This window comes from Anopheles merus, chromosome 2R (assembly GCF_017562075.2).
Source record: "Anopheles merus strain MAF chromosome 2R, AmerM5.1, whole genome shotgun sequence".
Taxonomy (NCBI): Eukaryota; Metazoa; Arthropoda; class Insecta; order Diptera; family Culicidae; genus Anopheles; species Anopheles merus.
In genome coordinates, this window is record NC_054082.1 from 37,216,008 (window position 1) to 37,229,932 (window position 13,925).

General features: G+C 47.1%; 8 protein-coding genes across 8 annotated transcripts; 3 read left to right on the forward strand and 5 right to left on the reverse strand.

Moving 5' to 3' along the window:
- Positions 1-8: 8 nt before the first annotated feature.
- LOC121591077 lies at positions 9-1,230 on the reverse strand. Its single transcript, XM_041911446.1, has 3 exons — positions 952-1,230; positions 411-863; positions 9-339 (listed from the first exon to the last, which is right to left on the reverse strand). The coding sequence occupies exons 1-3, from the start codon at positions 969-971 to the stop codon at positions 9-11; spliced, it is 804 nt and encodes a 267-aa protein (XP_041767380.1). The 5' UTR covers positions 972-1,230.
- Positions 1,231-2,396: 1,166 nt separating this feature from the next.
- On the reverse strand, positions 2,397-3,008 carry LOC121591082 (40S ribosomal protein S28). Its single transcript, XM_041911453.1, has 2 exons — positions 2,676-3,008; positions 2,397-2,584 (listed from the first exon to the last, which is right to left on the reverse strand). The coding sequence occupies exon 1, from the start codon at positions 2,925-2,927 to the stop codon at positions 2,730-2,732; it is 198 nt and encodes a 65-aa protein (XP_041767387.1). The 5' UTR covers positions 2,928-3,008; the 3' UTR covers positions 2,397-2,584; positions 2,676-2,729.
- A 125-nt stretch (positions 3,009-3,133) lies between these two features.
- LOC121591075 (alanyl-tRNA editing protein Aarsd1-A) lies at positions 3,134-4,662 on the forward strand. The gene is made up of 2 exons (XM_041911444.1): positions 3,134-3,148; positions 3,241-4,662. The coding sequence occupies exon 2, from the start codon at positions 3,367-3,369 to the stop codon at positions 4,627-4,629; it is 1,263 nt and encodes a 420-aa protein (XP_041767378.1). The 5' UTR covers positions 3,134-3,148; positions 3,241-3,366; the 3' UTR covers positions 4,630-4,662.
- Positions 4,663-4,670: 8 nt separating this feature from the next.
- On the reverse strand, positions 4,671-5,919 carry LOC121591078 (3-hydroxyacyl-CoA dehydrogenase type-2). Its single transcript, XM_041911447.1, has 2 exons — positions 5,793-5,919; positions 4,671-5,713 (listed from the first exon to the last, which is right to left on the reverse strand). Exon 2 carries the CDS (start codon positions 5,615-5,617, stop codon positions 4,850-4,852), a length of 768 nt encoding a protein of 255 aa, XP_041767381.1. The 5' UTR covers positions 5,618-5,713; positions 5,793-5,919; the 3' UTR covers positions 4,671-4,849.
- A 246-nt stretch (positions 5,920-6,165) lies between these two features.
- Positions 6,166-7,211, forward strand: LOC121591079 (glutaredoxin 3). Its single transcript, XM_041911448.1, has 3 exons — positions 6,166-6,296; positions 6,372-6,806; positions 6,885-7,211. Exons 1-3 carry the CDS (start codon positions 6,247-6,249, stop codon positions 7,060-7,062), a joined length of 663 nt encoding a protein of 220 aa, XP_041767382.1. The 5' UTR covers positions 6,166-6,246; the 3' UTR covers positions 7,063-7,211.
- Positions 7,087-8,335, reverse strand: LOC121591081 (probable prefoldin subunit 5). Its single transcript, XM_041911450.1, has 4 exons — positions 8,037-8,335; positions 7,831-7,961; positions 7,690-7,768; positions 7,087-7,599 (listed from the first exon to the last, which is right to left on the reverse strand). Exons 1-4 carry the CDS (start codon positions 8,136-8,138, stop codon positions 7,417-7,419), a joined length of 495 nt encoding a protein of 164 aa, XP_041767384.1. The 5' UTR covers positions 8,139-8,335; the 3' UTR covers positions 7,087-7,416.
- A 264-nt stretch (positions 8,336-8,599) lies between these two features.
- LOC121589477 (putative tripartite motif-containing protein 75) lies at positions 8,600-9,711 on the forward strand. Its single transcript, XM_041908421.1, has 2 exons — positions 8,600-8,846; positions 8,936-9,711. Exons 1-2 carry the CDS (start codon positions 8,735-8,737, stop codon positions 9,253-9,255), a joined length of 432 nt encoding a protein of 143 aa, XP_041764355.1. The 5' UTR covers positions 8,600-8,734; the 3' UTR covers positions 9,256-9,711.
- Positions 9,712-9,746: 35 nt separating this feature from the next.
- Positions 9,747-13,361, reverse strand: LOC121589476 (TBC1 domain family member 5). The gene is made up of 7 exons (XM_041908420.1): positions 12,709-13,361; positions 12,062-12,601; positions 11,938-11,988; positions 11,617-11,874; positions 11,391-11,533; positions 10,814-11,304; positions 9,747-10,735 (listed from the first exon to the last, which is right to left on the reverse strand). The coding sequence occupies exons 1-7, from the start codon at positions 12,789-12,791 to the stop codon at positions 10,136-10,138; spliced, it is 2,166 nt and encodes a 721-aa protein (XP_041764354.1). The 5' UTR covers positions 12,792-13,361; the 3' UTR covers positions 9,747-10,135.
- Between the last annotated feature and the right edge of the window lie 564 nt (positions 13,362-13,925).

The window sequence follows — 13,925 nt, forward strand, 5'->3', positions numbered from 1 at the left end:
ACGTTCTATCATTTTTTATCCATCAGAATTCTTTTGAGCACAACCACGCAAGGCTTACAGTTTATCACGTGTGTTTTTTCGGCCTGCTGTTTGACTAATGGAGCGAAACCATTACTAATACTCTCTTGTCTCTCTACAAAGCTGTCCGCTGACCTCAACCCATCGTTTAACACATCCTTCTCTCGTATTCGATTGATCCGTAAGCGATTCATGATCTCCCGGATGTGGTGGAATTTGTTCTTATTTTTTGCCACTTTTTCAGTGATTATCTTTGTCTTCTTAGCTGAAGCCACCGAATCACTGTTCTGTGGATGAAATGAGCGTTTTCTCACGGAAGAGCTGCAAGAAGGAAGAACAATTCATGAAAACTCTCCTTGTATCTGTTGAACCAGCTGGCGTATCTCACATACCTTCCATCCATCCCGTTAGTAGCTGGCTCGTTTGCACGGACCGGTGTGCTGTGCACTGCTCCCGCAACATTTAAATGAGCTTGCGTTTCCTCGCTGCCGGTGTTCACGCTGTTCGATAGCACTCCGTTCGCCGGACAACTGCTGCTCACTATCGGATTGAACGAATCTGCTTGCAGTAGTGGCTGAAGGCGCTTCATTGCTTCATTCATGATTTTCGCTTCCCGCACTGTTTCATAGTTCGAGCGGCTTTTGTTGCGGAATGTGACGAACGTTTCCATCGTTGCGATGCACCCATCGCACAAGCTGAACGTTTCGTCCGCCTCGGGCGTGAGATGGATTCCGATAATATTATCGATAATGCTAAGCAGGTCCGGTCGGCCAAGCGGAAACACGGCATGCACATTGACGCCACCGAAGCAGAAATGGCAATACGATTCCTCGTTGAGTGAGGGCCTGCAAAGGGGAAAGCATATGTTTTTAGCCCACAAAAATCATCTCCTATCAAGCCCATCCAGTGTTCATGTTCCACACCAATACTTACACCAGCAAGTTGGAGTGCATTGCTGAAAGTTTGCTTCCTTCCGGTCTTTACTCCCAAACAGCGTCCAAAACTGTTAAGTTGTATAATCTCAACACGTCACCTTGTCACCACGATGGCCGAAAAGATTCTTTCGCGTTTAATATTCAACAAACAAAGCGCCCCAAACAGTTTTCGCGCGGTTCTTTCGGGCGTCTGTCGGTTGAACGTATGCGGAAAGATCAAAACACAATGCCGTGTATGCGTGCCCTTGTCACAACTGGACAAACGTCAAAATGGTTAGATTTTGGAATACAAGATCGTTATAACAAAAAAGATCGATTGAGCGTTGTACAAATTTTGCCCGAATGCCGTATTTTTAAACAATAGGGACAGAAAATGGCACTTTTGCGGACATTCAATTAGTAGTTTCAGATTTTAGTTTATTTGCTGGCTAGGTGATGTAGAAGGGATTGGCTCAGCTTTATGTGGTTAATTGGTTCTATAACAAATCCGCGTTGTACGGAGCATGTACTCAAAAATGCAATAAATTCCAGCATTTTAACAGCACATTTCATTCAAAATCTCCTGAAAAGTAAAATTTTCATTTTTATATTCTTCGATGGCTTTTAATCTGCCAAGCCAAAATAGATTTTCAAACAGCTGTGATATTTTTCATTCGAATTTTGGCACATCTCGCCATGTGCTAGCTTAGGGTTCGGAATTCAAAGAGAAACATTCTTCTCGGGAAACTAAATAAAGATGCTAATTCGCATGTGTGTGCAAAGTTACTTTCTTTCAAAGCATTACGTTGACCGCATTTCCAATATTTTTTTCTTTCCGATTTCATTTCATTCAATCAATTGGTAAAAATTACGGTGCAATTAGTCGTTAGAACAGGAGATAAACCCGAGAAAGTTCGGAGTATGGTTGTTCCGTTGGAGGAAATTCGTACAGAGAAACTTCGCCCACTAACCAGTAACTTCGGCATACGTCGGTCAACAAGACTGCCGGGGAATTTTCCAAAAATAAATAAATATCAGTCATATAGTCATGTGGTAGACTATAACAAAGCTCAAGGCGTTAGCATCGTTATAAAGCGTAAGTTTTTCTAGGAAAGGGAAAACTTTATAGATTCAAAATTCATTAGCGGTCTGGATCGGTGCAAGAGAAACATCCAGCGTGTCAAACGCAACAGCAGGTTTATGGTTTTCATATGCCCAAACCACTTTTGGGCTTAGTGTGGCTGATTGTTCTGGCAGGATAGTTTATCCCTCATATGAACCCACCTTGGATCCACTTCATCTGAAAACCAAACCAACATGTTCAAACACCGCACCTTTGTTCGGGGAGATGGCAACATTGAAAATGCATTCAATGGGGAGATGGCAACACTATCTATAAAACAACGATTGCTCGTTACAATCTCACTATACCACTCTAGTGCCATAGAACTAACTTCGTATTTCTTGTGGTTTTTCCAAACTCGCGATTTATTTGCTTGCACTTCTCATTCTTCCACGAACGCGCAGTTTCACCGACATATGTTCATTTTAGCCGCACAAGGATGAGTTCTTCAACGAGTCATCGTCGTCAGCTAGTTGAGGATCCCCGCCGTGGTACACACACCGCGACGTATACAGAACGGAAACATAACCTAGAAAAAAGGGAAACACGAAGCATTCAGTACAACGCTCTCCGCCACAGTCGTTACCCGTAATCACCGCACCGGTGACGGTGGATCGTACCTGAAGGTGCCGGAATGTCCAGTCCGTGGAAAAGCGTTGCGAAGTGGAGCGAATTTACCGGAGTCTTCTTGCCTCACGTTCAGACTCCAGCAGGGTCAGGATGTCGCCCTCGCGCACGGGTCCCTTAACGTTGCGGATGATCTGACGGTTTTGCTCGTTCAGGAACTCCACCTTCACCTGGGTACACTGTCCCTGGGATCCGGTACGGCCCAGAACCTTGGTGACGCGCGCGAGCACAAAAGTCTTGTCCATTTTCAGCTAATTTCGGTAATTTTCACCGATTTTCCGTACAAGCGATCTGCTTGAGACAAAACACGAGAAAGAAAGAAATTTTGGCAGCTAGCGAAATGTCAGCTGTCAACGGTGCGACCGCTGTTGTGACGGTTGACAGGAAGTAGCCCGGTGGAAAACCTCTCACAATCGGAGCTCCTGGATGGAAAAACTGTTCAACGAGTGGAATTTATTTGGAAAATGTTGTAAAAAAGATTTAATTCTGTTCAATACGCTATATTTTCTTTTTGTTACTTTTGCTTACAATAATTACTGGAACTCTTTTGTATTCCAGACCAATTGTCATGTGACATACCAGGGTGCCGGTTGTTATTGTTGACATTGGAAAAAATCGATCTATTTACAGCTCTTCGGGACCGCTCACGAAAAATACCGAAAAAGCTTAGCAGTTGATCCAAAAATGGTCTTTAAATGCCAGGAGGATAGTTTTCTGAAGGAATTTCAAACAAAGGTAGTGTCTTGCGAAAAAGTTGCAGGCGGCTTCAATGTAATATTTGAAGATACCATCCTATTCCCCGAGGGAGGTGGACAACCTACCGACCACGGAACGGTTGGTGGGCGGGCGGTAAAATCGGTTGTCCGAAAGGGTTCCGAGGCCATCCACTTCCTAGAAGACGATGGCAACGACAGCCAGCCTTTCGCAACGGGAGAGCAAGTCGTCCAATGCGTTGACTGGAACCGCCGGTTCGACCACATGCAGCAACACTCTGGCCAGCATCTCATAACGGCTATATTTGATCGCGAGTTCAAGTACAACACGAAATCCTGGTGGCTGGGTACGGAAAGCTCGTACATAGATCTCGAAGCGAAGGACGTAACTCGCGAGCAGCTGGAAATTGTGGAAAGCATCTGCAACCAGCTGATTGTCGATTGTACTCCCGTCAGGGTGGATGTATACGAACCGGACGATCCGGCACTCAAGTCCGATGTTACGCGAGCAACTCGTGGCCTTCCGGACGATGTGTCTGGTCCGTTGCGCGTGGTAACGATCGCAGGCATCGAAAGCAACATGTGCTGCGGAACGCACGTCCGTAATCTAGGCCAGCTGCAATCCGTCAAGCTGCTTAGCGTGGAGAAAGCGAAGGGTAAGTGTCTGGTACACTTCCTGGTGGGTGGCCGTGTGTTGCGAAAGCTGTCCGAATGCTACGATCGGGAGGTCCAACTCAACACCCTCCTAAACGGTGGACCATCTTCACACATCGATCTGGCAAAGAAGCTGCAATCGACCGTACGGGCCACCCAGCGTATTGCGAAGAAGTTAACCACCGAGCTGGCCACTGCCGAGGCGGAAAAGTTAAACCAACAGCGGGACAGCGGCAGTGCTCCGAAGCATGTTTCGCTTCACAGAAGCGACGGTCAAGATTCTGATTTCATCAACACCTTTCTGCGGATGGTGAAGCTGCCGGATTGCTTCATCTTCCTCACGAACGCGGACACGGATGGAAGCGGCAAAGGGCAGCTCGTTCTGCAGGGCCGCCCGGACGATGTGGCGAAGCTAGGACCGGAGATATGCACGTTGCTGGAAGGCAAAGGCAACGGGAAAGGTACGCGCTACAACGCGAAGGTGAATAAGTTGAAGAATTTACCACAGTGCGAAAAGCTAGTCCAAGAATACTTTTCTTCCTGTAATGGTGGCACTACTGCTGCCGTTGTTGAGAAGTAAAAAAAAAACGAAATAAAGCATTGCTTTGAGTGATACGTTCGTGATGTTTTAGAAACAGGCTAAAAGGTTTATTAAAAGATGGCAGAATAGAGCAATACAAAGCGGATTTTACACTTTTGCTGCATATCGTTTGACGATAGCGTTCTCCCTGTTGGAAGACTCATCTGTGAGGTACTCTGAATAAATGCATCCGTTACTGAGCCATTTCGTCCATCGTCGTTTAAGGCATCATACGCAGCGCTCCATCCAAACGGATAACCTCCCCGTTCAGCATGGGATTATCGACGATGGCCTGAACCAGCTGGGCATATTCGGCCGGTTCTCCGAGACGCTGAGGGAACGGTACCGTCTTGGCCAGGAACGCTCGCACCTTCTCGGGCAGGGCCTGCAGCATCGGAGTGTTGAACAGACCCGGCGCCACGGTCACAATACGAATGCCCTGCGTGCTCAGATCGCGAGCGATCGGTAGCGTCATGCCAACGACGGCCGCCTTCGATGCGGCGTAGGCAGCCTGCCCAATCTGGCCATCATAGGCGGCCACGGAGGCCGTGTTCACGATGACACCGCGCTGACCGTCCGCATTCGGTTCATTTTCACCCATCAATCCCGCCGACAGCCGGATCACGTTGAACGTTCCGGCCGTGTTTACCAACAGGACGCGCTGAAAATCCTCCAGCTTGTGGGCGACCTTCTTGTTGAAGTTGTACGTCTTGACGGCTACCGCTATACCGGCACAGTTCACCGACACATCCAGCCGGCCGAATTTGCTTTTCGCCAGTTCCAGCGCACCGCTCACATCCTTCTCGGACAGCACATCGACCGGCACGTACACGACCTTCTCGCCCAGCTCCTTGGCGACGTCGTTGCCCTTCGAGGTGGGCAGATCGCACAGCAGCACGTTATACCCGGCACGGGCGAATCGTTCCACGGTGGCGCGGCCAAGTCCCGACGCACCTCCAGTGACTAGGGCGACTGCGTTTTTTAGCATTTTAGTTTACTTCGAAAGTGGAATGTGGTTGAAACGTTCACGCACTACGGATCGGTGATCAGACCCTGCTGCTGTTCCTGCGAAGCCGAGAACGATCTACGGAGTGTTGTTATGCAATCGTGTTATCAAACGTGAAGGGTTCAATGAACTTCATGAAACTGACAAATGTTCATACCGGTTGAATATGATTTGAATATCAAATAAGAAACACTGAACAATTTACGGGAAACAAAAAGAGTAAAAATTACAAACCGATAAAAAATAACAAAAACATCACGGAAAAACGTACACAGTTGACATAATTGAGTTTGACAGATAAATTGTTTCCGGAATTAATTTGCAAATAATTAGGGAAAAGAGAATGTTATTGAGCTTTAAAAAAGGTCTTTTCGTTGTGAAAAGGACAATAAATTTCTGCAGAGCAACATAAAAACATTAAATTGGTAAAGATGTTTGAAAAACGTTCGTGAGCGAATTTTCTCCTAGAATTCTAGAGCTATTTTCACCGGGCGATGCGATTGTCAAAACCAACTGACAGCAACAAACAGCTAAAAAAAACTCTACCTTGTTCATTGCGGTCGGGGAAGAAAGGTTATCGCTAAAATAGAGTGCACTCTTCGACGTGAAAGATGTCCATCACGAAAGTAACTTCCGAGGATCAGTACAAGCAGCTGATTGGGTAAGAATTGGTGGCTAATGGAAACAAAGGCTTCACATCATGCTAATAATCTCATTCATACATTCCATCCCTCAGCGCCACTAAGGTGTCGGTTGTGCTGTTCTCCGCCGAATGGGCCGAACAGTGTAAACAAATCAGCGACGTGATGACCGAGCTCGCCAAACAGGCGGAATTTAAATCGCTACAGTTCCTGGACGTGCCGGCGGAGGACCTTTCCGAGCTGTCGATGCGCCACCAAATCGACTCCGTTCCGACCGTTTTGTTTTTGCGCGCCGGCACGGCCGTTGATCGTATCGATGGCGTCGATGTGGGGATGCTAACGCAGAAGGCGAAAAAGTATGCCGGCATGCCGACGACACCGAGCCCCGCCGGCGATGGTGCGAGCAATCTAGAGGAACGCCTGAAAGCCCTGATAAACCGTTCGAAGGTAATGATATTCATGAAGGGCGACCGAAATACGCCGCGCTGCGGATTCTCGAAGCAACTGATAGCGATCGTGAACGATACCGGGTAAGTAACGCGGTTCCGGGGAATAGCAGAGCGTTGGGCATTGTAATGCAAATCGATGCGTTTGTTGTTGCTTCGCAGCGTTGAATACGACACGTTCGATATACTGACCGATGAGGCTGTGCGACAAGGGCTGAAAACGTTCTCGAACTGGCCTACCTATCCGCAAGTGTACGTGAGTGGCGAGCTTATCGGCGGGCTGGACATCATCAAGGAGCTGCTGGAGGGAGGCGAACTGAAGGAAACGTTAAACCCGTAATGCAGCGGAAGGGACACACGATGGTTATCGTTTTCGTTTGGTTAATTTATTATTGCGTAAATGCAGGCGCAAAACTCCCCAACGCTTAACTAAGGCTCGGTGTAAAGATGGTTGTATGAAACGCTACCCGGACGCGAAGGAAATGTGAACCAAGAAATTCCAGCAAAATAAACCAATCGGGTTTTTGGTTTTGCTTACATGATCAGCTGGTGAATTGCGTTATGATTTTTTTGATTTTCGAAATCCTTTGAGGTATGCAGAAAAGGAAACGGAACTCTCCACATGATGTTATAAGTTAACAAACGGCAGCTCTTGAGAATTACACTCACACACACACTCGCGCTCGCACACAGACTATTCGGCTTCGCGTTTCTTCGCTTGCAGCTCTTTACTGAACTGCGTCAGCTTCTTCTCCATCACCTCGCGAATGGTGTCACGAATTTTCGACTTTTCGATGCCCATCATTTCAATCTTCTCCAGCTGCTCCTGCACGTACTCGATGCGTCGCTTGAAAAACTCCTTCGCGCTATCGAGATCCTGCCAAGAGAGAGAGAGAGAGAGAGAGAGAGACGTCACAGTTAGATGATGCCAAACGGTGCTGCTTTGCTCATGGTATGATCAACTTACATTTTCAACATAGTAACCGGTGCCGATTTCGATGATAACATTGTTCGCATCCTTTATCGTCCCGGGGACATACATGCTCCTGTGGAATGGAATGCTTGTACGTTATACATCGTCCTGGTTAGGGTTCCGCACCATACTTACCCCGTCAATGGTACTAGAATCTGCTTCTCGTTCCAGTCCCCTTTAAACTGTTCCAAAGCCTCCTTCGAGGCGGAATATTTAGACCGAGCCATCTTGATGGTGTTCAGGGATTCTTGAAAGATGGACAGTTCCTGCAACGGGCGTTGTATTCGCAAAACATTAATCGCCATTCGGAACACCCGGAAAACCACGGCCCACGGACTTACCTGATCTAGTTGATTTTTCAGCTGAGTCAATTGCTGCAGATTGAGCGTGTTGAGGTCGATCTGCTGCATCTGCGGCTTTTCGGTGGTGGATATCTGTGCCATCGTGCTAGTTCTGCTCGTGCGGCGTGTGATATGAGGCTGGCAGAATGCAAATAGTGGATAGAAAGGGTGGCTGCTGTCGGCTCGTGGGCGGTAACTTCCCGTTAAGGGAAGATTATTGTTCCTCTTCGTGAGACTGATTTCTCCGCTCGACGACAAATCGCTGTAAATCTTCCGATGGCCTTCTATGTCAAAATCTTCTGCATGCGTTCCGACCAGTGTTGCCAGCTACGCAACTGCACTTATAAACGGACAAACTAATTTTGTCCAAACAGAGCTTTGAAAAAAGCCAAAAAATAAGATTTTTAAAATGATTTAAAACATTTTAATATCCTCGGTGATATTTTCAAAAAAAAAAACCAAAGTCATCATTCATATAAAATAATGGTTCAAACATTTTGGTTTCGACTGGGAACACTGTTACGGCATCTGACAATCCCGATTGTCATCGAACATCTGTCAAAACAACAGCTCGTTTTGCCGCCAGTCGCCGCATATTGGTAAAGTCGTAAAATCAACCGCAAGCCAACAAAGAGCAAAAGACTACAGTTTGTATCGATATTGTTAACAACAGCAGTTTACGTGTTCAGATAATCGAGATGAAGCCCAACAAGCGACTCAATAGAAGCAAATCGATCGATTCGACTGTTTCCACGGGTTCTTCATCGGCATCACTTTCCTCCCTGCACAAGTACAACCTGCGAAGCAAAGGTAAGCATCGTAGAAAGCACCCGCGCTAGCGAAAGTAACCGGTCATGTCTGTGGGAATAATTTGAAAAGCCCCCAATTGCCATTTCTAGGTCCTCCGCGGTATGTACAATTTTCGGACTCCGAATGTCCCATCTGCCTGGAAGATTACAGTGCACCGGTGATCGTAAACTGTGGCCATTCGTTCTGCAGTGTCTGCATCCAAGAGTGCATCAAGATGGCTGGTCTCGCCCTTTGCCCGATCTGCAAAGAACAACTAGTGAAAAGCTTGTTCATCTACGATACGGAATACACGCGACATATTGCCCCGGGGAAAGCGGTACAATACAGCAGCAGTATAACTGTGGCGTCGAATACAAAACCCACCGGCTCTTCCAGCCTCCAGAAGGTAGCCAGGCGTACGGTTGTGTAAGATAAAGCAGGGTGTAGTGCAAAAGGGTTCTGTTGAAATGTTGCTTCCCTCTTGCTAAACCACCCGCAGCATTGTTGTTCTGATGTACATATATATATCATAGCTATATTGTTTCAGTTCATATATATACACACTCACTCAAATGATTTGATTGTTTGTCATGGTCGTGTGATAGCATTTATTTCCCGGTGTGATTCCAGCGGTGTTTAAACATTCATACAATTTAAGGAGCTAGTTGCATTGTAAATTAGTGTAAGTGTTCAGGAATGGAGCTAATGCGCTCGAATCTTCAAACCCATCTCGAGTACTGTTGTAAGTGAGAGAGAGAGAGAGAGAGTAACAACACCAGATGATATACTTTGAATTACGAACAGATTTCATTGCTTCGTAAGTTCGTCGTTATGCTAAGGAATTAAAGGTACAATACTCGTCATCAGCACGAATGTTACAATAAAATATTGTTTATAATAAAAGTGGGCACTTTTGTGCTACTGCATGAACACATATGTTTATATTTCTCAAACTACAGGCCATATTCCATCGGTTAAGATTATTTTTATCACATCATTTTGCCGTACAACTTCACCATCGTTGTAATTGCTGTTCGGTGTTCCTTTTCTGTGAGTCGTCAAGATCTCTGGGAACGTGTTCTTGCGCCAAGAAACCCGAAACGGCAACTGGCGTTTACAATTCAGCATAGAATTAAAGCATTTTGCAAAACCCATTCTTTACTTCCATCCAAAAAACAAGCTTCATTTAACAGTGTTTTGTCCAATAAAAGCGTAATACAAATAAGATGCATGGAAGCGGTGTAACGTATAGTACGGGATAAAAAAAATGCCTCACCACCATCATAACAGCGCCCGTCCGCTCAGAATCGTCATTCCGACCGTTCCGAGTTGCCGAGCGGATTCGTGCTGGGCAGATCCTTATCATCCACGCGTCGATGCCGATCGGCGAAATCCTTCGTAAACACGTTCATCTCTACCTCCTTCCGGTTGGCGAGCTTTTTAGTCGCTATTTTGCTGTACCGATCCTCCGGGATCTCGTACTGTGTGATGTTTGGCTGTGAAGCACTGTTTCGTCTACAATCCAGATCATAGTTGTACGAGCGCATGAGGTTCAGGCTGCTGGGTGGCGTTTGCGTACGCTGCACGTTGCTAGGATGGCGCGGCTGCAACTGCTGTTCGCTCAGCACCAATTTCGCCCCGCCCGGCAACGGTTTTCTGGCCTTTTGCGGCTCTTCGTTCGCTTCGGTAGCGGGATCGATCGGTGCCGGTACGCGAAATACGGTATCATAGCGTGGTTTCAGCAGTGAGCAGATTTCCTCTATCCCTTCGAGCGATTGCTGCAGCTCGCCCGCGGGATTGGTTGGCCGGATGTTGCGTCGCAGCACGGCCAAATACTGTAGCAACTTTGCCCGCCCGACCGACATAATGTTGTACGCATTCTGCAGCTCAATCCGCAACAGCTCGGGATCCTGCAAGCGAAGCGGCAAGGGAAAGGTGTGTTAGAAAACGAAGGGAAGGGCAATTTGGGTACGGGTTTAAGAGCGTACATCCTCACGGTAGCCATCGGTTACGGTCGGGTCACGAACTTCCATTTGGGAAGAGTCCGTGATCGCTTTCTTAGTGGCTTGATGGGCCACCTGGCGCAGCTCGACTGCCGTAGCCTTTCGCATCGAGCCACTGTTTCTCGGCAGTGAGCTGGTTCGCTGTCGATCGTCGATCCCCGTTGCGGCAGCAGCTGCTCGAAGCGGATGATCATCCACCACGACCTGTCCGCGGCGCTGATGAACGGCTGGCAGTGTCGAATACTTCAGTTGCGGCAGCTCCCCCGTTTTCGAACGCGCTCCAATAGCACCAGACTGCGGATGTTGATGGTGTGCTTGGCGTTTCGGCGAGGAAAGGAAAATCATTGCTCCGGCCGGTCGCTCGTACACCTTGGGCGATTTCATGTGCAGCGCGTGGCGTATTACGAGCGCGATGTCAACGTTAGTAGGATACCGCATCAGGTACGAAAGGCAGGTTGTATAGTCGCTATAAATTACTGTTTTTAGTAAGGAGAAAAGTACAGAATGGCCATTAATTCATCTGTGTTGACGATGAGGATTCAATCTACATCAAGACACTAACACTTATCTCTTATGCGTATCAGCATCGCTACGACGACGTAGTTAATCAGACCGAGATCGTCCCCTTCGCCGAATATTGCGTCCCACAGCAGCAGCAAGTCTTGTAGCGCAAACTCCCGGCCAAACAGCAGACGCAACCATCGGCTAAAGCACAGCGGGAAATGGAGCAGTGTCAGTATCATTACCAAAAAAAGGCCAGGCGTACATTCCGCGCTACTGTAACTTACATGCCAAAAATGGCCAATGGAATGTCGAGCTTGAGCAGATGGTTGTGCAGATGGAGATCTTCTTTGATGAGAATTTTGTCCTTGATGTAGTTCAGCTGCTCCACTACCTCCACTTCCGGCTTCCGTTTAGTACCGGCCGGACTGGAATTCATCGGGCTGCCCGGGGTTTGCGTAGGGAAGTAACCGGTCGCCGTCGGTACGACATCCGTGATGCGATAGAAAGATTCTATCTGGAACATAATTTTGGCGAATAATGCGCTGCAAGTAATAGAAGGATGGTTAATGTTTGCCCTTAATCGGTGTTGGCCCTTTCATGCTTACTAGGAATCCTCTTCCAGATACTGTGGGTCCAGAATTGTCAGCAGATTTTGACTGTAAGTAAAAGAAGATGGATCATGTGACGGTAAAAAGCCCTCATAAGTAATGCTTTGCATAAAAATCATACTCAATGTCCGGATGCAGTTCCTGTATGTGTGCCAAGGCTTGCTGATCGCTGTGAATGACAAATATTAACGGTGCCAGTATCTCATGCATTCCCTGCCGGTAGCACATGGCCGGAAACTGGCGTGCGTAGCAGAACAGAATGTTGGTCATCAGCTCCTGTATCGCCGGTTTGCGAAAAAAGTCCACCCCGGGAAAGGTGCGCACGACGTCCTGCTTTATCACAGCGCATAGTTCCTGATCACAAAAGTGCTGGTTCCAGAGGCTTTGCTTCGATTGCGACAGGGGATCGTCCCGCACGTCGGTGGTCTGCTGGTGTGGATTCAGCACAAACTGTTCCTTCAGCTGGCGGTAGTGGGCCCGTGCATCGGACCGTTGCCGGGGCCAGGTCTGGTCCGTGCCGGGTGGCTCAAGCACGCCGAGAAATATGGCCCAGCAAACGCTCCGGAATGGCGAGGCACGTAGTTCGCCCCGGACGGCGAGCTGCCTCAATTCCGGCATGTCGGACTGGTGCGCGATCGTCAAGATGTTCTTCCATTCTAATCTGCAAACAACAAACGCCACGGCACGGTCAGTGCGCACTAAGCAATGATAGTCGGTCCCTTATCAGGGTGTACACGATCATGGTTAAATATTGGCTCGATACTTTACTCGTACTTTGCTACACCAGATCGTCCGTGTCCAGCTGTCACCGACGATGGTTCCGCTTCCTGGTGATCGAGGTCAACAACCATCGCAGAAGAAACCGTACTGCTGCTGGCGCCTTTCGGAAAGTTCAAACCTATTGCTCGGCCCGATTCGATTGACCGCAGTTTGGGATAGCGTTGTTGTTGTTGGTGTTGTTGTGTTTTTCGCGATTGAGGTTAATTGCACTTGTGGGACTTACACCTACACCGTGACCGAAGGGTTTCGGCAACGCGCTGCCTTGTATCTAAACGCCAATACAGCATCTAGAAGCAAGCGAGCGGCAATGCAATCGGCTAGAAATGCATTCTTACCCGCGTCCAAATCGAATGTGACACGTTCTAACGGGAAAAGGGAATGGTTAAAATTATCGGCACCGTAAACACCGCCAGCCCGCTTATCTTTGGGCAACAAATAACAAAGCGCTCAGAGAGGGACGGTAGCCCTCATTATCTCTTTTACGGTCTACTGACGGCAGCAGGAAAGCGAATTTGATAGTTGAGAGCACAATAACACACAACAGAAAGGCCCACTGGAAAGCCAGCAGCGGCGCCGCATCGACGAGCAGCTGTTTTCACAACAGAATCGGCTTGCGTACCTACTGTCAAACAGTACTGAAGCAACCTTTCGTTCTGTTGAAAGACTGCACACACCGGTGAAAAAGCTGTACCATTTAGTGGCAATGAAATATTTCACATGAAAAGCGGTTGAGGTGTTTTTGAATTCAAATGGTCGTTGAAGTTTCCTCCAATATTGTTAATTTTCTACCAGATTGGCTGGTTATTGAGCTTATAGAGGCTTTAAACATCTTTGCTTAATTTGTCTCTATGTTCTGTGTAACAGGAAAATAAACTTATCATTATTGTTTCGTGAAATTTGTACTTTTGGAATATAATCAGGGTGTAGCGCTAGAAAGCATAATTAGTATGAATCATCTAACGTACTCAACACGTTCATAACAATACATAACATATAAAACTAGTAACACAATATGACTCGACTGGACTTTATTGTCCATCGATTAATAAACACTAAACTAAACAAAATCAAGATCGGAATGTTTATTATTGAACTGAAGCACATTTATTTTTTTCCTTCATATTTTAGAAGTTCCTCTAGGCAAGCATGAGAGATGAAAAAAAAAAAAAACAATTATAATCTAATTGTTATCATACGCAAACATT